General features: G+C 49.6%; 1 protein-coding gene across 1 annotated transcript; it reads left to right on the plus strand.

Annotated features, from left to right (window-relative positions):
• The first annotated feature begins 4,937 nt into the window (after nucleotides 1–4,937).
• LOC122732406 (2-oxoglutarate and iron-dependent oxygenase domain-containing protein 2-like) lies at nucleotides 4,938–16,479 on the plus strand. The gene is made up of 7 exons (XM_043972536.1): nucleotides 4,938–5,176; nucleotides 10,147–10,203; nucleotides 10,502–10,612; nucleotides 12,547–12,646; nucleotides 14,747–14,874; nucleotides 15,256–15,513; nucleotides 15,920–16,479. Exons 1-7 carry the CDS (start codon nucleotides 5,042–5,044, stop codon nucleotides 16,181–16,183), a joined length of 1,053 nt encoding a protein of 350 aa, XP_043828471.1. The 5' UTR covers nucleotides 4,938–5,041; the 3' UTR covers nucleotides 16,184–16,479.
• The last annotated feature ends 8,855 nt before the right edge of the window (nucleotides 16,480–25,334 follow it).

Raw genomic sequence — 25,334 nt, forward strand, 5'->3', positions numbered from 1 at the left:
TCCTAGGACTGTTGTGAGGATCGAATGAAATAATATTTCTAAAGTACTCAGCACAGTACTTAGCAAATGCTTATTCCCTGGGGGGTGGGGAGAGTGGGGGTCCCTATAAGGTATAGTGCTGGGGATACAGAGATGGACAAGTCTGGCTCAGTAGAACAAAGCATTCTGGGATTGGGCATTGCAGGAGCTGGACACAGCCTTAGCTCTGTGACCTAGCTGTGTGACCTTATACCAGTCACTTAACCTCCATGGGCCTCAGTTTCTTTATCTGTAAATTGATCCTACAGATAAAGGCAGGACAAAAATGAAACAAAACAGCCTCTGTCCTCAAGGAGCAGATCAATATAATTCAGGGTAGAGAGAGCGAAGAAATCAGACCAAACAGGCTGCAGGAAAGCTTGCAGGGGCGTGGAGGAAAGCTGAAGTTTCCCAAAGTCGGCCAAGAGGAAGGAGTGGCTTTGGGGGACTGGGCTGGGGAGACATGAGGCTGTTCCATGGGAACAGAGAGTATGTAAAGGGGACCAATGGGATATGAGAATAGTCCCAAGTGGGAGTCACCTGAGTCTGCGGTGGGAAGGTTCTGGGATGGCTCTTCTGATGTTGAGTGCAGGTGGGCTGGAGAGGGGAGGGAGGGGGACCACGGACAGCTACTGGGGGCTATTGTGATAGTGCCAGGAATAACAGAGGTCTGTGCCAGACTGGTGGGTGTGGGAGTGGAGAGAAAGGAATGGACACCAGATGGTAACTGATTGGATGTGAAGGACAGGGGATGGTCAAGGCTTCCCCCCTCCACCCCCTGCTATGTCCCCGTAACCGGGGGAAGGACAGGATCTGGTGGGGGAGGGGGAGGATGATGAGTGAAGCTGGAGATGTATCGCCCTGAAGTGCCCACGGGATGTTCAGGAAGAGATGTCCAGTATGAATCTGGAGGTGAGCTCAGAAGAGAGAGGAGAGTGATGGCAGTTGTTTGTGTAGAGATGATACCAGAAGCCAGGAAAGCAGGGGAGGCTGGCCAGGTGAGAAGAGGGACTTAGGGGAGCCTCAGGGACACCCACGCTCTAAGGGGGCTCCTGCAAAGACCAAGGAGAAGGAAGGAGCAGACGGGGAGGAGGGGAGGATGGAGGGAACCCTCTCTAGATCACTGGGCCGCTGCCGGCCTCCCTCCCTGAGAACCTCCCTGCAGCGTCTCCCATTAGAATGGAAGCTTCTGATGAGGAGGGGCTGTTCCATCCGTGGACTCTGTGACCCCAACACCGGCACAAGAGCTTGCAGCAAAGTATGAACCAACAGGGCCTTGCCCGGAATGAAGGGTCCTTTCCCTCTCTCCCCATGATTCTGTCCTTGAATCTCTCCCGGCGCCTCCCTCCTCCTCAGCCCATCTTGTGCTCCCCATTTCCTCGGCCTCCTCTGATCCTCCCCCCAGCCCCCAGCCCCCTCCCCTGGACCCTTACCCAGTCTACCACGTCCTTGACGATCCCCAGCCAGTAGTAACGACTCTGGACTCGATGCACCGTCTTCTTCTGGCCCAGGTGGTGGCCAACCTCAGTAAAGTGGCTTTCTAAGAGCACCTGCCGCCGCCTCTCAGGGTCCACCACCACCTCCCTCTTCTCCTCTTTCTTCAGCCCCACATAATACAGGCGGCCCCCTTTGGGAAATAGGTTCCATTGGGCAGGTAGGACCTGACATGCCCCTCCCCCACAATGTCCCCAGGGGCTACAGGGGATGAACACAAAGGAGAGAGCTCAGGACACAGGCCCCAGAGACCCAGGCTCAAACCTCAGTGTCCATCAGCCATCATGCCCCACCCTCCTGTTATGGGCAGAACAGCCCCAGGTCCTTCCAACTGATCCTTCTATGCCTGATCTCAAGGACTTACACTACCCCTGGAAATGGGCACTGGGCACAAAGTGGGTTGGGTGTCCACTTCCTGGCCAAAGGAACCAGCATGTGAACATGCTGAGATACTGTTGGAGTTTGGAAGCCTTGCTGTTGACTCTGTGTGATCATTGCTTCCTTTTCTAGATGTTTGCCTACCATCCCCTTAATGCTCTGTTCCAGAACTTGGACCAGAATCAAAGTCAAGCTCACTGGCCTGCAGCCTACATACACTTTCCTGTTCTCTTCCTTTTTTAGATAATTGAGACATGCTTCCCACATCATTCAGCTTCAGTTTACCCATCTCTAAAATGAAAGGTTTAGACTGGATCTCTCAAGTTCTGAGAAACCCTAAATCCTATGCCCTGAGGGCACCCAGTGGATAAGAAAGGGGCCCAGTATGGCAAAAGACAAGGCACGGTGATGGGGTGATATATTTGGAGGAGAGGTAGAACACAGGAGGGGGCATGAAATAGAGATAATCAAGGAGAAGAAAGACGGGTATAGGGAAGTAAGACTGGTTAGCAGGGGAGAAAAGTAAGATAGTACACAGTCAAGGTTGTGTAAGGAGAAGGGGCAGTTAGGGGAAGTGGGGGGCGTCCAGACTGGACGGAAAGGTAACCTATAAAAGCGGGGAATAGTGGTTAAAGGACATTAAAGGAGGAGGAAGGGTTTTCTGGGGAATTAGCTTGAGGGGGTCAGGGATCCTATAAGGAGGTGGCATTGGTGCAGGCGCAGAGAGGGGTCACTAAGGAACGGGCACAGTGTCGGGGAAGAGATGGCACAGAAGGGTCCAAGTATCAGGGAGCACCACATAGGAGAAGGCAGTAGAGGATGGGGAAAGCCAATATGGACCACAGGATGAGGCACTGTGTCAGATGAAGGAAACAAGCATTTATTGAGTGCCTGCTGTGTACCAGGCCCCCTGCAAACTTCCTATCTGGTCCTCCCAACAACCCAGGGAGGGAGGTGGTGTTATTATCCCTGTTTTATAGGTGGGAAAACTGAGGCTGTGAAGTGACTTGCCCAGAGTCAGAGGCTGGATTAGCCCAGGACCGAGAGTCAATCAGAACCAGGTCCAAATCGGGCCTCCTTGAGCAAGTCACTTCAGGGCTGTCTTCCTCAGTTTCCCTCCAGTGAAATGGATCTAACAGCACCCACTTCTTGGGGTTCCCGTGAAGGCCAAAGGGGCCAGGGGCTGGGCAAGCCATAAAAGTTCACTACAGGCTGTGATTACTGCTAATTATTGTTATGAATGAGAGGAGCAGGCTGTGGGAGGGAGCGGGGTTTACAGCATCAGACCCTGCAGGGGGCAGCGGGGCGCGGAGGAGGGGAGGCTGGGGCAGGAAGGGCTGGAGCATCGAGGAAGGGCGGCCACATGGAGGGAGCCGTGGGACGGGCCGCTGCAAGCGCGCACGCGCGGCGGAGAGCGCGGAGGTTCTGTAGGGGGCGGGGGCGCGGTCACGGGCGGGGGCGCGCTCACCCTCGAGCACAAACTTCTGCGCGTAGCGCTTGAGGTTCTTGCGCTTGATGGAGCCGAAGGCGGGCGGGAAGGCACCCTCGGCCAGCAGGCGCCGGATGTCGGCGAACTTGTTCCCGCCGGGGCCGGGCGTAGTGGCCGCTGCCGCCGACGCTGTTTCCGGCTCCTCGGGTCCCTGTGTCGGCCCCTCGGCCCCGTCCATGGCTGCCGCAGAAGCGACCGCGGGGGCAGCCCGGACACGATTCCCGGGGACACCCAAGAAGGTGGAGCTGAGGGAAGGGAGGAGGCCCGTGTAAGGGAGCGTCGATCAAGAGCCACCCGCAGTACCGGGCGAAGGTCCCGGGCAGAGGTCGTGTGTCAAGAGCGGGTCTTGCGAGCTCAGACTTTTCCACAAGGAAGTTTCCTTCGATCTCTGGACCACCTGCCCGCCCCAGCATGCCCCCCAAATGTCCCCTAACCCCCACAACAGAACTGGTGGCTGCTGCACACCTTCGTGAGTTTGCACCCCTGGGGTACAAAGCCAGGTCTTTCTTTCTAGCCCACACTTCATCTCCTTTTCCTTTTGAATTTGTCTTGAAAATGTGTGGGGCGGGGGCAGCTAGGTGGCGCAGTGGATAGAGCACCGGCTTGAATTCAGGAGGACCTGAGTTCAAATTTGGACTCAAACACTTGACACTTACTAGTTGTGTGACCCTGGGCAAGTCACTTAATCCCCATTGCCTCATGCAAAAAAAAAAAAAATGTGCGGCCCTTGTTCAGGCACCAGAAATGCCTTTTGGGGCTCTGGCTTAGCAGACCTGGGTTCTAATTCTAACCCCACCACTTAGGTGTGTTGGGTCTTGAATACCTCTCTGACTCTAGAGCTTCGTTTTCTTTTAAAATGGGTTGGGGGAGCGGGGGCAGCTAGATGGCTCAATGGATAGAGCACCGGCCCTGGATTCAGGAGGACCTGAGTTCAAATTCGATCTCAGACAGTTGACATTTAAAGTCACTTAACCCTCATTGCCCTGGAGAGAGAGAGAGAGAGAGAGAGAGAGAGAGAGAGAGAGAGAGAGAGAGAGAGAGAGAGAGAGAGGAGGGAGGGAGGGAGGGAGGGAGAGGGAGAGGGAGAGGGAGAGGGAGAGGGAGAGGGAGAGGGAGAGGGAGAGGGAGAGGGAGAGGGAGAGGGAGAGGGAGAGGGAGAGGGAGACGGAGAGGGAGAGGGAGACGGAGAGGGAGAGGGAGACGGAGAGAGCGCTGAATTGCTGAATTCTCCTCTGGCTTCCCTAAGAAAAATAAAGTCCGCTACTCTTATCCCTTAGCTTCCCTGGGCCTCAGTTTCCTATTCTGTAAAACGAGGGTTGGCCCAGGAGACCCAAGTCCCTTTCCTCTGCCCTCGGGATCGAAGATCTCTTCCGTGCCCCTCTCCCTCCACCGGGTGTCTCGGGACTCGGCGCACAGTTCCCCAGTGGGCCTTGATCCATAAGCATTGGGGGATTCTCCGGTTTTCCCGAGTCTGGGTATTTGGAACCGTTCCCTGGGTTCTCTGGCTTGGAGGGGGGGGTTATGGGGGGGGGAAGGTCTCGGGACCAAAAGGGTTCTACGGGGGCCGGGAAGGGCCAGGAGGCCGCGCGCCGCTCCGAAGCCGCTCTCGCACCTTGCGCCCCAGCTGCGCGGCTCCTGAGGCGCTCTCCGGGGCGGGGCACGATGGCGGCGCCCGGGGCCGCGGGGCAGCGCTTCTTCCGCTGCGCCTGCTTCTGCTCCGAGAACTTCTTCCTGCCCCGCTACCGGCTGCACGTGCGCTACACCGGGGAGGAGCAGCTGCGCCAAGACTACGGCTCGGTAGGGCCGCGGCCGTTGTGCTGGTTCCCGCGAGGGGCCGGGGCTGGGTTACAGGGGGAAAACTGAGACACGCATACCCCAGTGTCCGTAAGGTAGCGAGTGGCCGTACGGTTTTCCATCCGGAGCTGGCGGGCACTTAAGGGGCCGGCTGGCCCATCCCCCTCGTTTTACAGAGGGGGAAACTGAGGCAGGGAGCCGGAAAGGGGCGGACTGTCCTCGGAGTCATTCACGGAGCATGGGACAGAGCGGGGTTTGTGTAAGGACTAGGGTCCTGTGATTCTCGATTAGAGGGGTGGGCATCGCTCCGGATCATTCATCTCAAGCCCCCTTCCTCACACACCCAGGGGGCATCTCCGAGGGCATCTGGCCCAACCTTCCCACATCCTAGATCTCTGAGGCCCAGAGATGTCCATTCGCTCCCCAGATTACACAGCAAGTACAGGACCGCTTCCAGTCTGGGGCTGGGCCCCTTTGAGGGGAGCCCTGCCCTGTTTGGGGGTGTAATGAGATCAGGACAATCTCCTCCCCAGAGTGCAGGTGAAGGCCCAGAGGACGTAAGTCACCCTCCCGAGGTCACACAGCAAGCCACTCTTGGAGCGGGCATTCGAATCTGGGTCCTCCAGAGGCAGCTGTTGGGATGGTGGGTAGGAAGACCACAGTTCAAATTTGGTTTCTGACAGTATCTTACTGTCTCTTATGCTTTGCCTCAGTTTCATCTGCTGTACAACGTGGATCATGACAGCCCCTTCCACCCAGGGTTGTTGAAAGGATAAAATGAATATTTGTCAACGTGGTTATCACAGTTGCTGGCCTATGTAGGTGCTGCATAAATAATTATTGGGGGAGGGGCAGCTAGGTGGTGCAGTGGAGAGCACCGGCCCTGGAGTCAGGAGGACCTGAGTTCAAATCTGGCCTCAGACACTTGCCACTTATAAGCTGTGTGACCTTGGGCAAGTCACTTAACCCTCATTGCCCAACCAAAAAATAATTAAATAAATAATTGTTCCCTTCTCCTTCTGACTCCAAATCCAAGGCTCTTGACCCCTTGCCCCAGGCTCCTCACTCCTTGTGCCTTCCAAGCATGCCTGGCCTCCTCCCAGTTCCTAGGGCGATGGGCCATCTTGGAAGATGGCTGGGGAAGTGGTAGCTCAGATCAGCATAAATCAGTGCCCTCCTCTGGCCCTCAGTCTCTTTATCTGTAAAATGAGAGGATTGGATTAGTTGATCTCTTCAGATCCCCTCCAGCTCTACATCCTATGGTTTTATATTTGGAAGCAAAGTTCAGAGCTTGTTCAGCTGTGATGTTCAGGCCCTTCTGACCAGTGTGGTTTGAATAAATGAACCAAACACTTATTAAGCCCTTACTGTGTACAAAGCGTATGCACAGAGAGAAGTCAGACAGTCCCTGCTCACAAGGAGCTAACATTCTAGTAGGGGAAAAAAGCACGTTAATCCAAAGAACCCATTGAGCAAGTGGGATTCTTTGTGTACTTCTTAAGACCAAATTCAGGGGCAGGAAGACCTAGCTTTACATCCAGCCTCAGACCTTTACTAACTGTGTGACCCCAGGGCAAGACACTCTTAAATGGTGACTGCCTCTCTTTACATAAGTGTAAAATGTGGATAAGAATAGTTCTTCCCAAAGTTGTTGGGATAATCAAATGATATAATATACATGAAGTGAGCTATTATTACTACAAGGGCATATGTTATTTGGTACTGGCCAAGAAATAGAGTGGATCAGTGGAGTAGGTTAGGCACAGGAGACACAGTAGTCAGTGACTTTAGTAATGTAGTGCTTGATAAACCCAAAGACTCCAGCTTCTGGGATAGGAACTCAGTATTTGACAAAAACTGCTGGGAAAACTGGAAGATAGTATGGCAGAAACTAGGCATAAGCCAACATCTTACACTCTATACTAAAATAAAGTCAAAATGGGTACATGATTTAGATATAAAAGGTGATACCATAGATGTTCTCAATCTTTCTCTCTCTTCACTGTCTTATATCTTTTAATAAACCCCTAAAAGCTTAAACTCTTGGTGAATTTATTAGTGATTTTAGCCAGTTTCCCCTCAAAACTGGGGGAGGGGATAGATTAGAACCCACATTTAGATTTTTAAAGAACATAGCACAGTGCCTGGCATATAATAGGTGCATAATAAGTGTTAGCCATTATTAAGTTATCCAGTCATAGAATCATAACTTGAGCTGGAAAGGATGTCAGAGGCCATCTGATCCAACCCTTTCATTTTGTCAGAGGAAACTGAGGCCCAGGGTCACACAGATAGTGTCACAGGTGGGATTTGAACCCAGGCCCTCTGACTCCAGAGGCTGTGCTCTTCCATAGTACCATGATCCCATCCAGTGTGCTCCAATAGTCCAGTCCCCACCTACAACCCCACCCCCAATATTATAGATTGGGAAACTGAGACCAGTGGATTCTCTGAAGTTTTTCCACATTGATAGTGTGAGTGAGCTTTTCCTCACCCCTTAGGTATAAGTGATTTAACTATGGGACTAATCTGTTTATAGACTACAAACTGTGATTTAAAAGTATTTAGATATTCTTTAGTTGCTTAAACAAATATTGATGAAGTAAGTAAGGTAGATATTGATAGAGCAAATGCAAATGCTATATTGTCAACTTGTCTATAACATCATTTATCTAGTATCCATCTGTTAGAAATGCAGCTAACAGCTCCAATAAATGTTGCAGCTTAAGCATTGCAAGCAGCTCAAATAATCCAAGCAGGCAGCAGAGTATAGTTGAAGGCTTCTTTATTTCATCTTCCCAAAGATGGGCACACTTCTGAATGTGCCAGAGAGCGCACTGTGAGGGCCAAAATTTGATATATAGAGCATTAATTGGGTGACTTGCCAAAATATTGGGGTCCCAGAAATATGAGGGACCTTTAGGTTCACCCTCCCCTCTGAACTGCCCTTTTAGATATTTCTCCCAGGCCAATAAGAAAGGAGCCTTACAGCTTTAATTCACAGAAGCATCAGATTTTATTACTTGGGAATTAATTAAACAACAAACTAATAAAAATCAAAGATAAGGAAATAGGGAAAAGAAATACAGATAAATACTCTTAACTCTAAACTTAGCCTATGCAATCCCTGGATTGTTTCCAATTAAGCTAATTCAAAGGAATTTAGGGTTTTCTGTGTTCACTCACCAAAACCTGGAAAGTCTACAGTTGTTCGTGCCACCCGGAAAGGCAGAAGCCAGAGAGAGAGAGCTAGCATTCCGGAAGTGCCTCCACCTCCCCTCAGGGAGCGTTCAATCTTTCCTCTCCCAAAAGGGGAGGTCCTTCAAAAATTGCCTATGGAGAGTTCTCCTTCTGACCTCAGTAGCATACATAACTTCAGGGTGGGCCAGGTGTGGCCCCTCCCAAATGAGTCAGCTAAAACTCCAATAATTTTTTACCACAAATAATTTTTATCACATTCTCCCCCTTTGTTTCTTCAAAAAACACGTATGGTTTGCTCAATGAAACAGCCAAAAAATAACAGAATATAATACCCTATGCTAGCAAACAATACGTTAACAACAATATAGAAAAGAGAGAAAGGAAAGTTTTGTCCAGAGGGGCAGTCCCTCATGAACCGGCGCTATGACACTGACCTGCAGAGGGAGGGCCTCTGCAGAGAATACATGTTACAAATGGTATATATAATAACAGAAGGAAAAAAGAAAAACAACAAAACAAAACTGTTCATTTAAAGTCTCTGAGATCTTGTCTTCATGGAGTGGTCATCAGGAAAAAAACTAGACTCTGGTCTAGATTCATCAGGAAAGCTGGACTCTGGTCTGGACTCATTTCTTTAGCTGTTGAACTACTGGATTTTTACTAATCCTTAGCATGGCATTGTCAGTGATCAAATTAAACAGTGAGAGTTCTTCAAAATAAGTTTTACCACAGTGCCAAAGTGAAGTCCCCCACAGCTATTTATACTCACCCCTAAGGGGTCTCTCCCGACCAAACACATCACAGTATTTACTGTCCCCCTATGTACATACACAGTATTTACTATCCCTCTGTTTACATACAGTAACAGTAATGACCAATCAGATCATACCAAGTGGACCAATCACAGTGGTCCAATAAAGACCAATCAGATTATATAAAATACGATACCAGGACTTAACCTATTCTGGGCAAGAGTGTCCGCTCCTTCTTAGAACAATGCTGTGTTAACATATATAACTCTTCAAGACACTAAACAAGTCAGGGTTTGAAACTAAACCCACTCTCTGTCCCCAGGACTCTGAGAAGAGTTCAAATATGGTCTTTTCTCTCATACCTATTGACTTCCAATTGTGGTTAGGTATAGCTACCAATCAGCTTAAAGGTCAAATACCAAAAATAGTAACTTCTCAGCTAAAAAGGACCAATCAGAGCTAGGGAAAAGTTGGAAAGCAACCTTAAAGCAATATGACTTGAAAACAACTTAGAGGAATGGGCAAAAGAGGTTTGGTGGGAGATATCAAAGACACATTCCTGTTATGAGCCTGCTACTTTGTAAAGGGGCTATTTTAAGTAAAGTATATAAGATGGCAAGTGGCTATGCTGATATCAGACTGGCAGTTTCTTCTCTTTATTCCACACTTATTGTATATATACCACTTGGATTGTGTTAAATTGTGGGAGGAATCATCGTGTATAAATATCCATGGATCCTGAAGCTTGGGGTCTTTGGGTTCTAGACCAGAGACCAGCTTTATTGTGAGACAGGACACCTCTTAATGAGCCTATTTTCTTTGGCTTGGAGACTTTGATTTTTTTCTTTGTCTAACATTGGGACTTGGACATTTTTGCAACAGTAGGATCTGGGGGGTGGGCATGTCACTGGGGCTCACCTCTGAGCCCTAGGGAGGCCCTTTGTTGAGTTTTAGTACTGGGGTCCTACTCTCTATAACTTCTACACCCCCCCCGACCTACCTTTCCTTTCTCCCTTCCAGATCCTCAACAAAGCTGGCTGTGTGAGTCCTGAGGATTTTCAGCAAGTGTTATCTGAGGTACCAACCATTCCCCATGCCCATGATGTCTTGTGCTCACCCCTCCAGGAAAAATGGAAGTCAGAAAGACTTGGGTTCAAGTCTGCTCCTGACACAGACTGGCTGTGTGACCCTGGACAAGTCACTTGACCTCTTACTGCCTCCAAGCAGCTTTATTAAGACTGTAACTTGCAGAGAAGGTACCAAACTACATTAGCAGAGGAAGTTTCTCCTTACCTGGGAGTCTTATGCCAATGAAATCAGTCCAGTCTCTATATCCTGTTGTTATTATTGTTGTTTTTGTTGTCATCACCTGTAGCTTAACCATGAGGTCCAGAGGAGGAAGCAGCTGGTTGAGCAGGCCTTGGAGAGGAAAGCCACCATTGCCCAGTACTACCAGCCAGTCCAGCCCCAGGTGTATGGGTTACAGGTATGTAGAGGTGGGGAGGGCCCAGAAAGGGTAGTGGTGGTCCTGTAAGGTGGTGGCTTCCTTGGGGTGTGAGCAGCCAGCCCTGGGTGGGCCATGATAGACTTAGACTATCTCCAGCTTCAGCAACTTGTGCCATGTTTATCAGCCCAGACAGCCTCTCCCTCCCCCTTAAAGTCTAAGTGGGGAAGCCAAACTGGTTTTGGGTGTGTCCCCATCCTAGCCCCAAGCCAGATATACTCCAACAACTCCCTGAATTCTTTGATATGCAAGTTTCCTCCTGTTACATATCACATCATATCCATGCCTGCCCTTCCTCTGTGGCTCTCAAACCTGCCAAGGGTACCCCTCCAATGGGGGCCTCCCTTCAGTTCTCTTGACTTTAAGGGGATCCCAGTTGAACCACAGTCTTTATATCCGTTATCCTTTACTTGTCATGTTTTTTTCCCTTCTTGGGTCCTATATTTCCCTTGTGTGATTCCTTGTTTGTAGTGTGCCTGGACCAGCTCTCTCCTCTCTCCACTGCCCAGCCTGGCAGCAGCCTAGGGGAGAAGCCAGCTGTCTTTCCAAGTGTCTGTTGTGTAGTCATTCATTCTCTGTGTAGAGCCTATGGAGTATACAAGTTTTCCCAGTCAACACAAAGGAACAGGACAGTTTTGTTATAACCAGACCATTATTAGCTCAAATACATATTAGTTTAAAATACATTCGTTGATTTATTAGCATACAGTTTAAACCATATGTTAGTTCAAAAAATGAATCAGATGTAGCAAAAGTTCATGGACTCATGCACAGTGCTCTTTTCTGTGCTCTTTGGTGTCCTGAAATGTTCTTGTTCATCTATGATTGTGGAGTTTATTGAGGTGGTGTCCTAGTGCATAGAGCACTGGACCTGGAGTCAGGGAGACCTGAGTTCAGATCCAGCCCCACACTTACTAGCTGTGTGACCCTGGAAAAGTCACTGCATTTCCACCTGCCTCGGTTTCCCTGTCTGCAAAATGGGCATAATAACAACACCAACCTTCCAGGGTTACTTTGAGGACCAGATGCTATTATATTTGTAGATAATGAATTCCATTTTTTTTTTAGGCAATGGGGGTTAAGTGACTTGCCCAGGGTCACACAGCTAGTAATTGTTAAGTGTCCAAGGTTGGATTTGAACTCAGGTCCTCCTGACTCCAGGGCCAGTGCCAGATGATATTATATTTGTAAAGCACTTTGCAGACCATAAAGTGTTCTTCTATCAATGCCAGCTACTGTTATTAATAATAAAAATAAATGTCAGAATCCCAAGCCACACAAACCTGTTAATTGGGTACATTCATCCTTTTTCCTGGCCCTTTACTGTTGGATTCTCTCCCAGATTGTATGTTGTGTCCCCAGAAGCCTAGAGGGGCAGACCCCGCTCCTGTCAGTCCTGCCCCTTTCACCATTGTTTGCTCCCGATTCTGGACTCCCTTGAGGGCCAAACAGAACAGAGCTGAGCCCTCTTCCCAGGGACAGGCATCTCTTCAAGAACACAAAGGCTCCTTGGTTTGGAGAGCTTTTATATCACCTGGCAAAGGAACCCACCAGTAAGCATTTATTAAACACCTACCTCTTCTGGGCCCTGCAGATACAAAGACAGATGTGAAGACAGGCCCTGACCTCAGTGAACTTCCATTGCATAGAAATGACACGAACTGTGAGCCCCTTGGGGGCAGGGAGTGGCTTCTGTAACCCCAGCTCAGTGTCTGGCACATAGTAGGCGCTTAATAAAGGCACCTTGGCTGCCAGAAAGCTCAGTTTGTACAGAATGCATCTCTTAGGGAGGGTCCCTGTTTCCAGAATGGTGTCTGGGTCTCAAGCAGCTCCCAGGCTCAGGACCCTGGGAAGATGCCATTGGGCGTTCCCCCTCTGATGTTGTGTTTCTTCCTCTCTTGCCCCCACCCCACCAGGAGTCATTTCTGGCCCCCGAGTTACTGGCTGCTGTTCGGTACTGTATGACCCCAAATGCTGACCTTACAGGCCTCTTCCGGCGTATTGAAACCGTGTCAGGTAAAGCCCACCCCCAGGAACAGATTGACTTCCATCAGGAGAATCACAGTGCACATTTGGGTGGTTTTGCCTTTAGGCCAGTGCCCCTTCCCCCCCCAGCCCCTGCCCTTGTCTGTCTCTCCTTCCCTCCTCCTCCTCCTCCTCCTCCTCCTCCTCCTCCTCCCCTCTGTGTAGTGGAAGCTCCTTAAGGCTGGGGACTGTCTGTTTTCAAGTGTTCGACTTGTCCAACAGCCCAGTGAGGTCGGTAGCACGAGGATTGGTAGCCCATTTTACAGATGATGCCAGAGGCTTGTATGGAGTTGTCCAAGGACTCATAGGCTCTTGGGTCCAGAGCTGGAAGGGGCCTCAGAGGTCATCCCAGGCAACTGTGCCCTTTTACAGGTGGGGAAATGGAGGCCCAGAGGGGCAAGTGATGTGGCAGACTTTATATAAGTGTCAGACTGAGATATGGAAGAGAACCTTAGAAGTCTGGGAGTCTAAGCCTCTCCCTTCAGAGACAGGGAGGTGAGGACACCCGCCTAAGGGTCACAGCAGCAGAGCAGCTGTTGAACCAGGCTTTTCTGAGGCCAAATCCTGTGTCCTTCCACTGGCCTGAACTACAGTCTCTGTGTTCCTGTGCGTGTGTGCGTGTGTCTGACTGTGTCTGTTTGTATGTGTGTGACTGACTGTGTCTGTTTGACTGTGTGTGTGTTTGTGTGTGTGTGTGACTGTGTCTCTGGCTGTGTGATTATATGTGTCTGTATCTGTGGATATATCTGTGTGTCTCTGTATGTCTGAATGTATGTGTCTATCTTTGTGTGTATATATGTGTGTGACCATGTTTATATGTCTCTGTGTACGTATCTGTATATATCTGTGTCTGTATATGTCTGTCTGACTTTGTGTCTCTGTATCTCTCTGTGTGTATATTTATCTGAGTGTTTGTGCATTTGACTGTCTGACTATGTATCTGTGTGTGTATATTTAGCTGTGTGTTCGTATATGTCTGACTGTGTTTATGTATCTGTGTGTTTGTGTCTGTCTCTGTGTGTATATATTTTACTGTGTCTGTGTGTCTGGCTGTCTGTCTATATCTCTGTGTGTACATAGCTGTTTGTGTCTATGTATGTGTCTGTGTGTTTGTGTGTGTGTCTATCTTTGTGTGTATATATGTGTGTGTCTGTGTCCAACTGAGTGTGTATATATCTGTGTGTTTGACAGTATTTGACTCTTTGGCATATGTGTGTGTGCCTGTGTGTGGGCATGTGTGTGTGTGTGGTGTTTTTCTGAGTGTGTTTATAGCTGTGTGTATGTGTGTGTCTGACTGTGACTATAACTGTGTATATCTGTATCTGTGTGTGTATATAGCTGTGTTTCTGTATGTGTCTGTATGTTTGTGTGTCTGTCTGTCTCTGTTTATATATCTGTCTGTTTGGATGTGTGTGTCTGTTCAACTGTGTGTGTATGTATCTGTGTTTGACTGTATCTGACTCTTTGGCTGTGTGTGTGTGTGTGTGTGTGTGGTGTGTCTTTCTGACTGTTTATATGTGTGTGTATATATGTGTATTTGTGTCTGTGTGTCTGTGTATCTCTATGTGTGTGTATGTGTCTCTTTGTGTATATAGCGGTGTGTCTATATGTGTCTGGCTGTTTGTCTATGCCTGTCTCTATGTGTATATATCTGTATGGTTGTTTGTGTGTCTGTATCTGTGTGTTTGACTGTACCTGACTCTTTGGTCTTGTGTATGTATGTGTATGTATGGTATCCTTCTGACTGTGTTTATATGTCTTGTGTATATATCTGTGTGTCTGTATATGTATGTCTGACTGTATGTGTGTATATATCTGTGTATCTTACTCTATGCACTGTATGTGTTTGTGTGTCTCTGGTTGTATGTGTATATATATATCTATATCTATCTATCTGTGTGTCTGACTGTATGTATCTGTGTGTCTGGCTGTGTCTGATTCTGGCTCTGTGTGGGTGTGTGGGTATGATTGTATATCTGGCTTACTGGGAGTGAAGCTTAGCTCAGTTACCATCACAAGCAGACTGCTGGGGGAAAATCTTTGAACACTGATGGGACTGTCTTGAGCGAATGGCCCGCCCCGCCTCTGTAGGAGAAAAGAAGATTTACCGGATGCCGATCTTCACCCAGGATTTCTGCCAGATGCTGCTGCAGGAACTAGAGCACTTTGAACAGTCAGACATGCCCAAAGGGCGGCCCAACACCAGAAATAACTATGGGGTAGGCACAGCCCCTGGGCCCTCAGGGAATGCAGTGAGGCAGGCCCCCGTTCTTGGCTCCTGCCATCAGTCCCCCCTTGAATCACCAAGGCCTCAGAGGGGGATCTCAGAGAGGTGAGAAAGACTTAGAGAAGGGACCCCTGAGACCCAGCTCCCTCATTGTAGACAGGAGGAAAATGAGGGGAAGGGAGTCCACAGCACCATAGACTTAGAGCTGAGTCTAAGGCCTTTCTAGAGGAGGGACTGAGGGTGAATGACTTACCTAAGGTCACCCAAGGAGTAAGTGACGGAGGTGGCATTTGAACCCAGATCCTCTGACTCAAAGGGGGTGACAGGTCTGCTTCTATACCCTGAACCACAGCTGGCTCCTTTCCCTGCTTAGATCCTATTGCACGAGCTGGGTCTGGATGAGCCCCTGGTGACTCCCCTCCGGGAGAACTACTTACAGCCCCTCACTGCCTTCCTGTACCCTGACTGTGGAGGGGGCCAGCTGGATAGCCACCGTGCCTTTGTGGTGAAGTATGCTGTGGACGATGACCTGGACCTCAGCCAACACTATGACAACGCTGAGGTCACCCTCAATGTCTCCCTGGGCAAGGACTTCTCTGAGGGCAGCCTTTATTTTGGAGGTCTTCGCCAGGTACGTTATTAAGCACCGACTGTGTGCCAGGCACTACTAGTCAGTAAAACAGTAGAGCTTAGAGAGCTGTCTCATCCTGTCCCCTTGTTTTACAGAGGGGGGAAATGACTTGCATAAAGTCACACTGCATTCAGACATAGAATCCAGGGCTTCTGACTCAGTGGTGGGGCAGACATGAGAAGGAAGTGCACTTCAGACATGGGGTTAGGGGAATGGCCTTTGCATAGGCTTTGGAGGCCAGAGTGTCCTGTGTAAGAAGCAGGAGGAAGGCCTCTTGGCCTGGATGAAAGACAGCCCCTGAAGGCAACTGTGTAATGTGCATGAAGGCTTTATGGGCCTGGGAGTCCAAGCCATGGGGCAGGAAGCTGGGAAAAGCCAGACCTCTCATGAGCCCTTCTATTTGTAGGTGCAGAGCAATGAAGAGCTGTATGTGGAGGTGCCGCATGTGCTGGGGCAAGGGGTGCTGTATCGAGGCGGGCAGTTGCACGGGGTCTTGCCCTTGGAGTCTGGAGAGCGATGGAACCTTGTTATGTGGATGAGGGCCTCTGTCATCCGCAACAAGCTCTGTCCCATGTGCAGGAAGCCACCCCAGCTGGTGGAGGACGAGGGCTATGGGGATGGCTTCACCCAAGAAAAAGGGCAGCCCAGTACCATGGATGTTTGCACCTAGACTTGAGTCCCAGCCCTGTGACCCACCAATCTGAAAGCTCTGCCAGCCCCTTCTATATATGTCAGCAGCCGTGTTACACCAGTGCCAAGCAGGGCAGGGAGCCCAGACTGGGGGCCCATCACTCAGAAGTTGTCCTTGAGATTCACTGAGGATTGGGAAGGTGCATGGGTCAAAGGTTTGCCCATTGACTTATCAAAGTGTCCCCCTAAGGGGAATCTGTCTTAGGGAAGGAGAGCAAGATACTGTTGGGATCACAGCTGTGATGGATGGAACAATAAAACACCACTGTTTCCCCATCAGGCCTCCTTAGGGCGTCACAAGTCCAGGGAATTATTGGCACCATCCTTCTTAGCCACCAAGGATGGGGGAACAGGTCTGGCAAATGTCCAGGACCAACACATCCCTTCTCAGTAGCTGCCAAGTTGCCCTTAAGAGCCTTCCTTGCAATATGCTTCCTTCCATATGCTATCTGTCTGTCTGTCTCAGGTTGGGGCCCCCACTCTGGGCAGGTGACTCAGGTTGGGTTGCTTGGGCAGCTTGCCATCTCACTCCTTTCCTGGAAGACCCACACTATCCTGAGACCTCTTCCCAGTCACCCCAGGGGACTCAGGGACCCCTCTTGTTTCTCCAGGTCCTCTAACATTCCGTTCATCTTTGTGACTTTTCTGTTCTTTTCCCCTTCATTTCCTTGAGGAAAAGCAGCCTCGTAGAGGTTCATTAACTTGTCCAGGATCACACCATTTGGATGTGCAAAGCTGAGGTTCAGCCAGGCAGTGACCAAGCCCAAACCTGGGCACCTTCTGCCATAATGACATCCTGGTTAGGTAGCCCATCAGCACTTCCATCCAGGACAGTTCAGCCCAATCCAATCCAACAGCATTAATGAAACACCTTTTGTTCAGTCTCAGCCTAGAAGGCTGGAAGGGTAGCATGTCGCCAGATGGTAGCGGGCCTTAGATCCTTGACCAAGAAGACCACTGTCGAGTGCCTCCCCTCGTATGTGCTAAGGCTGAGGGAGGTGAGGAACCAATCCCCTCCCTCTTGGGGTTTCAGCTGAACTTAACAAAAAATCTTATGAAGCATCTGCTGTGTGCAAGGCCCTGAGGACACCCACACCAAGGGAAACTCCCTGCTCTTGAGGAACTTACATCTTTGGGGGTATGGTCCACAGTGTATCACACAGTATAATATAATGTATCGCAGTGTAATACACAGTGTAAACAATATATTCAAGAAATAGCACTACCTGGGGAATAAAAGCAAAGGCTTTTGTAGGCAAGATGGCCCCTGAGCTGAGTTTTGAAGGAAGCTGGGGACTGGATAAGGGAGAGAAAGATCTCATAGTCCAGTAAGGGGCCAGCACTATGATTACAAATAACCATAATACAAAATATGAGTATTGGGAGAGATGTTAATCAGATGCTACATGAAGTCCAAGAGGCTCAGGGTAGGCAGAGAGAGGCCTTCTAGGATCCTAGGGTTTTAGCTAGGTCTGGACAGGAAGAAATGATATAGGGAATGGTACAGACAAGGGCACAGAGACATGTCATCTGGGGACATTGAGAAGTAAAAGAATTCTGCTGGAGGACATCAAGAAGCAAAGTCACAGAACAAGTGAAAGCCTAGAAGCCTGAAAAGGTGGGATGGTGCTGGATGGTAGAGGGGCAGAGATTCTTTGCCAAGTTTACAGTTTGGTGCCTCCCTATTGTCTCCTGAGCAAAGGGGGTAGAGCTTCCGATTAATGAGATTACATCTGCAGGTGTGTGTTGTTTGTCCTTCCTTCTCTAAGAGTAACGTGACCGCAGGGTGATGTCTTGACTTGCAGTGAATTGGATTTAAATGAGGGAGGGCTGTGCAAGGTTTGCAACCTCATTCTTTCCTCAATATCTATCTGGAGCCAGTGGCAAGATACATATCAGTATGACTGGAGATGGTCCCAGATGTGTTTGTGTGGGGTGGGGGGGGGCGTTTTTTTGGTGAGGCTATTGGGGTTAAGTGACTTGCCCGGGGTCACACAGCTAGTAAGTGTCAAGTGTCTGAGGTGAGATTTGAAGTCAGGTCCTCTTGACTCCAGGGCCAGCACTCTGTCCATTTTGCCATCCCAGGAGGTATGGGAAGGATGGATTGGAGATGGAAGAGGCTGTTACCACATTGAAGATGACAAGTGGTAAGGACCATAAACAGATCTATGGCTGTGGGAAGGGAAAAGGTGTTGCGTGGGAGATGAAAGAGGTGGCATAGAAGTTTCAGGCCTCCAGATGTGGCCAGCAGTTCCTGCTTGAACCTACCAAGACTAGTTCTGACTCCCTGCCTTGGTCCCAAGTTACCATGGCTAGCTCTATGTAGGATGGCCAGGCTGGAAGGTTCCCCCACATACTCCCAGTCTATACACAGGTCCTAAGAGTTCTTCAGCCTTGAGTAACTTGGAAATTCCCCACTCCATAGTTTCAACCAACTGGTGTCCAAAATGGGATACCTACTCAGTGGGATGCCTTCCCCCATGACTTTAGGATCAAATATCAACTTTTCAGTTTATCCTTTTTGAAAAGTAAGTTTTTACTAATGTCTTTTGTTTTGTACATCATAATTTCCCCCAGCATCCCTCTGTCTTCCCCTCCCAGAAAACAAATAGTATTTTTTAAGATAAAAAAGAGGAAGAAAAATGAGCACCACTGATCAGTACATTGAAAAAGTGAAAAAAATACAGCATGCAACATCTAAGGACTTCCACCTTCTTGTATCTCCTTTTTTTCTTCTTTTGAACCATCCTTACTCCTTATAACTTGCAACATTGTGCCAGTGTTGCTCTTCACTCACATTTTTTTAGGCTCTTTTTTCTTAACTCTACATCAGTCCACGTACATCTTCCTATACTTTATTCTTCACATTCGTCATTTCATCCTTGTAAAATTTCTATTTGGCTTACATTTTCTAACGATTATTAGTGGGGCAGCTAGGTGGCGCAGTGGATAGAGCACCAGCCTTGGAGTCAGGAGGACCCGAATTCAAATCCAGCCTCAGACTTACTAGCTGTGTGACCCTGGGCAAGTCACTTAACCCCAATTGCCTCACCAAAAAACCCAACCAACCAAACAAAAACAATTATTAGTACAGTAACAAGTATATAGAATTTATAAATGAACATACATGCGTATACTGGGGATGAATTTAAGTTTGGTACTGATGGGGATGAGCTAGGAATCAAATAAGTTTAGAAACCGTCCATTGGGGGCAGCTAGGTGGTGCACCAGCCCTGGATTCAGGAGGACCTGAGTTCAAACGTGGCCTCAGACACTTGACACTTACTAGCTGTGTGACCCTGGGCAAGTCACTTAATCCTCATTGCCCTGCAAAAAAAGAAAAGAAACCATCCATTGCATTAGTGAGTGATCAGGGCATAGTGGATGGACAGCTGGCCTTGGAGACAGTAATGGTGGGTTGTTGTTTTTTTGGTTTTATTATTTTATTTTATTTTTCTCCAAATACTTGTACAGATAGTTTTGAATATTCATTTTTGTAGGATTTTGAGTTCCATATTTTTCTCCCTTCGATCCCTCCTCCCAAAGCCCGAAAGCAGTCTGATAGAGGTTATACACTACAATCATGAGACAGCACTCTTAACCACAATGATAACTATTGACTGGCTTAGTTGATAGGATCCAAGATCTGGAGTTGGAAGAGACCTAAGTAGAGCTGTGATTTCATAGGTGTAGAATAGGGAATTTTCAGGTTAGGACATCTCCTCTGCCAATTCAGATCATAATTTTCTCTGAAATCATTTTAGCTGGCTGGGGGACAGAGGTTAGATTACTTGCTCAAGGTCATACAGCCAGCATGAGTCAGATATGGGACTTGAACCCAGGGCTTTTTGACTCCCAAGATCAGCTTCACCCCCCCCCCCCCCCACCCCCCTCTGCATCTTAGGGAGCTATAAACCAAAGTACTTGTGAAGTCTGAGAATGAAGGTGGCTACCCATTCTGAGGGAGGAACTGTAAGCTCAGGGGATAAGAAGCTGTTATGTGGTGGAAAACCCAATTAACTGGGCATTCCAGGCATAGGGAGGAGTGTGGACAAAGGCATGATGGGAGGTAGAGTTCTTAAGTTTGTCTGCAGCATAGAGTGAGTAGGACAGCACCAAACTCAAGGGCATTGAATGCTATTAATGCAGAGGTTATTAACTTCTATTGCATCATGGATCCCTTTAGCCATCTGGTGAAACCTTTGAATTCCTGTTCAGAATCAAGTTAAATGCATAGAATAAAATAGAGAGGATTACAAAGGAAACCAAGTAAATGGAAATAAATACATGTTTTTCCCCATCCAAGGGCATAGAACTGAAATCTGTGCATAAAACCCTTGGGTGGGACTGCGGACCCCGGGTGAAAAACCCCCTCCTTAAAGGATGGTATCCCTTGTCTCATCTTCCTTGGTTAAAAACCATCCTCCCCTGTGGACAGCAAACATATGAGGGTGATGTGGGCAAGAAATTTGGGGTCAAATTGATCATGAGTCATCCCAAAAGATTTACAAGACTCAGCGACTCAGTTTACCAAGTTTTATTGCAATGCTGTGAGCGATCACAGGGAGAGAACTAGAAAAGTGGAAAGGTAGCTCTCGAATAGTGAAAGAAAAGACAGTTATAGTTATCGTATAGATAAATTGATTTATCAGTCTTGGTATAATAATCTCCACCTAGGGGTGGGCTTATCCTAATTGGAGTTCCTGGGGTCCTAAGCTAACCCCCGAGGCGGGTACCTTTTTCAGTGGAGGTGTGTTTTGGGGGTTTATACGTCATAAGGTGAATCTGGGGACAAATTTGGCCTTTTCTGTGCATGTCTCTTTCTGGTTCCCATGACTAATTTCAAAACATAATCATTTCTCTTTTATTTCTGGTCTGAATTTCTATAGGCTGTCAATTCCTTTATTGTTGTAGACTTCAGGTCTCCTTGGCCTAGGTCCCTCTGTTCCCATTATAGGTACTGATTTATGTGGGCACAAGAACCTAGCATAAGTTATCCATTAACTGGGGTCTGACTCCCTTTTAGAGCTAATATCTGAGTTAAAGCTTGGGTCTTAGGTTTTTCTGTTAACCCATTTCCCACCTCCTACATCAAGGGCAGGAGCTATGCTCTTTGAAGTCCCTGTGTCTCTTAAGCAAAGGTTGGGATGTTCTTGTCCTGGTATCCCCAGCACCCAGCACATAGGTGTTAGGAGCTTCATCCATGCTTGTCCAAGGAGTGAACCCTGGCATTCTCACCAACGCAGTTTAGCAGAGTAGAAAACTGAGGCTCACAGACACTTGTTTAGGGTCACGTGGCTTACATCTGCACTGGGATTTTAGCTCGTCTCCAGGCTAAGCCCAGTCTATGAGGTTAAACTTCCAATAATAACAGCTATGACTCCAAGGTTTGCAAAGCAGTTTACACATCATACTGAGAACAATCTTCGGAGGTTGCGGCTATTATTAGTTTCATTTTATAGGTGAAGAACCTGAGGCAAGACAGATGAAATGATTTGCTTGGGCTCACACAGTTATTAAGTGTGGTGGGATTCGAATTCGGGTCTTTACAATCAGCGCTCTATCCACTGTGCCACCTAGCGGCGGGACTCGGAAAGGCAGCTTCCCTCCCCAACTACGAGTCCTCGGACTCGATCGCCCTCTGGTGCCCCGACCTCTCCAGAAGCTCTTCTGAGCACCAGAAGTAGGAAGGGGACTCGCCCCGTGGCCGCCTTCAGATCTCGAGCTGTTTCCCCAGGGCCCCTGGCTCCGCGGACAGCCGAGCAGAGGAGGTCCAGGGTCGAAAGAAGGTGAGAAGTGCGGGGCGCGGCCTGCCCGGTTAACCCGGGCCTTGCCGCGCTGGGGAAGGTCTTCTTTGGGACACCAACCCTCAAAGGAAGGTTTCCGGAGTGCAGCCTGGTGCGCTTGCGCAGGGAATTGGCCTGGGAGATCCCTCCCTCCCGCCTGGAAGGGGGCGGAACTCTTAAAGGAACCGCAACAAATTTACCTGATCTTTGTAAGGTCCAAGGTCAGGTTTGGGACAGTGCCCTCCTACCCTGATTATTAATTTTTTTTTTTGGCAGGTTAGTGAGGGTTAAGTGACTTTCCCAGGGTCACACAGCTAGTGTCAAGTGTCTGAGGCCAGATTTGAACTCAGGTCCTCCTGAATCCAGGGCTGGTTCTTTATACACTTCGCCACCTAACTGCCCTCCTCCCCTGATTATTTCACACCTTCCTCCAGCCTTTACCATCGGGGTGGGGCTTGTACTGTCCCACTTTGGCCCCCTTGGTTCTGGGTTGCTTCCCTTTTGGCTACTTGCTGGCCTGGGTTCGAATCCTGCCCCTGATCCTGGCTGACTGTGTAGAGAAGGAAAGAGCAGAGGGAGAGGATGGAGGGAACCCTATACCAGATCCCTGAGTTGCTGCTGCTGGCCTCCCTCCCAGAGGACCTCCCTGCAGCGTCTCCCATTAGAATGGAAGCTTCTGGTAAGGAGAGGACTGTTCCATTCTTAGACTTTGTGACCTCAACACCGGCACAAGAACTTGTAGCAGAGTATGAACCAACCGGGCCTTGCCTGGAATGGAGGGTCCCTTCCCCTCTCTCCCTATGATTCTGTCCTTCCATCTCTCCTGGAGCGTCCCTCTTGTGTTCCCCATTCCCTCAGCCTCCTCCAATCCAGCCCCAAACTCCAGCCCCCTCTTCACGACCCTTACCCTGTCTACCCCATCCTTGGCAATCTCTGGACACGAAGCCCCGCCTTCTTGTGCCCCATGGTGGCCAGCTTCAGTAAAGTGGCTTCCTAAGAGCACCTGCCGCCACCTCCCTCTTCTCTTTCTTCAGCCCCACGTAATACAGGCGGCCCCCTTAGGGAAATGGGTCCAGTTGGGCAGGTGGGACCTGACATGTCCCTCCTCCACATCGTACCCAGGGGCCCCACCCTCCTGCTATGGGCTGAACAGCCCAGATCCTTCCAACTGACCCTTCTACGCTGGGTCTTAAGGACTTACATTCCACCCCCCCCCAAAAGGGGCACCCAACTCCTAGCATCACTGGGCAGAGAGGGGTCACTAAGGAATGGGCACAGCTTCCAGGAAGAGATGGCACAGAAGGGGCCAAGTATCAGGGAGCACCACAGGGGGGAGGCAGTAGAGGATGGGGAAAGCCAGTATGGGCCACAGGATGAGGCACTGTGTCAGGTGAAGGAAACAAGCATTTATTGAGTACCTATTGTATACCAGGCCCTCTGCAAACTTCCCATCTGGTCCTCCTGACAACCCAGGGAGGGAGGTGGTGTTATTATCCCTGTTTTATAGGTGGGAAAACTGAGGCAGACGGCTGTGAAGTGACTTGCCCAGAGTCTGGATTAGCCCAGGACTGAGAGTCAATCAGATCCAGGTCCAAATCGAGCCTCCTTGAGCAAGTCACTTCAGGGTTGTCTTCCTCAGTTTCCCCCCAGTGAAACAGATCTAACAGCACCCACTTCTTGGGGTTCCCGTGAAGGCCAAAGGGACCAGGGGCTGGGCAAGCCATAAAAGTTCACTACGGGCTGTGATTACTGCTAATTATTGTTATGAATGAGAGGAGCAGGCTGTGGGAGGGAGGGCTGAGGGATCTAGAAGGGAGCGGGGTTTACACGATCAGACCTTGCAGGGGGCAGCGGGGCGCGGAGGAGGGGAGGCTGGGGCAGGAAGGGCTGGAGCATCGAGGAAGGGCCACCACGTGGAGGGAGCCGTGGGGCGGGCCGCTGCAAGCGCGCATGCGCGACGGAGAGCGCGGAGGTTCTGTAGGGGGCGGGGGCGCGGTCACGGGCGGGGGCGCACTCACCTTCGAGCACAAACTTCTGCGCGTAGCGCTTGAGGTTCTTGCGCTTGATGGAGCCGAAGGCGGGCGGGAAGGCGCCCTCGGCCAGCAGGCGCCGGATGTCGGCGAACTTGTTCCCGCCGGGGCCGGGCGTAGTGGCCGCTGCCGCCGACGTCGTTTCCTCCGCCTCGGATCCCTATGTAGGCCCCTGGATAGAAGGCCCCTTGGGGGAAGCCCGGACACTATTCCAGGGAACACCCAAAGGGAGGGAGGAGGCCCATGTAAGGTAGCGTCAGCCAAGAGCCACCTACAGTCCGGGGCGAAGGTCCCGGGCTGGGTTAGTGTGTCAAGAGCAGGTCTCGGGGTGGAGCGCAGACTTTTCCCCAGGGAAGTTTCTTTCCATTTCTGGACCATCTGCCCGCCCCACTATCCCGCCCCCCCCCCCCAAACAAACCCCAACAGAACTGATGGCTGCTGCACACCCTCGTGAGTTTGCACCCCTGGGGTAGAAACCCAGGACTTTCTTTCTAGCCCACACTTCGTCTCCTTTTCCTTTTGAATTTGTCTTGAAAATGGGTGGGGCGTCCCTTGTTCAGGAGCCATAAATGCTCTTTGGGACTCTGGCTCAGCAGACCTGGGTTCTAATCCTAACCCCACCACTTAGATGTGTTGGATCTTGAATGCCACCCCGACTCTAGAGCTTAGTTTTCTTAAAAAACGGGTTGGGGTTGACCTAAGACAACCAACCTCCGTGTTCACTTTAAATGTGGAGTCAGGAAGACCTGACTTCAGATACGACCTTAGACTTACTAGCCGTGTGACCCAAGGCAAGTCATTTAACTTCTGTCTGCCTCAGTTTTCTCCTCTGTGAAATGGGGATAATAATATGCCAAGGGTGTTGTGAAGACAAAATGTGTGCAAATCATTTTGCAAAGCTATTGACCGACTGCCTGTTATTAGCCTACCAGTGATGTGTCCAAAGTCATGCAGCTGATTTCCTGGCACAGTCTCCTGCCTAGGCCCGAGCCCTTTCCCCAACTCCAGTGGACCCCAGGTCCTCCAGATTATTATGAGTCTCCCAATTCAATGTCCTGTAAGGCTTGGGTGAAGGACCTGGGAAAAAAGCCCCTGGGTGGCTACCTTCAGCTATCTGGAGGGCTGTTTCATGGCATGATGGAAAACCCTTGTTCCCATTCACCCTGGAGGGTAGAATGGGGAGCAATGGGAAAATGAGAGAGGTGGGTTTAGGTCTGGTGCAGGACAAAACTGCCTAGCAGTTAAAGGAACCCACTGCCTCTGGAGGTAATGAATTACCCTTCTCTGTAAGTCACCAAGTGAAGTAAAGGGACAC

This window comes from Dromiciops gliroides, chromosome 1 (genome assembly GCF_019393635.1).
Source record: "Dromiciops gliroides isolate mDroGli1 chromosome 1, mDroGli1.pri, whole genome shotgun sequence".
NCBI classification, from domain to species: domain Eukaryota; kingdom Metazoa; phylum Chordata; class Mammalia; order Microbiotheria; family Microbiotheriidae; genus Dromiciops; species Dromiciops gliroides.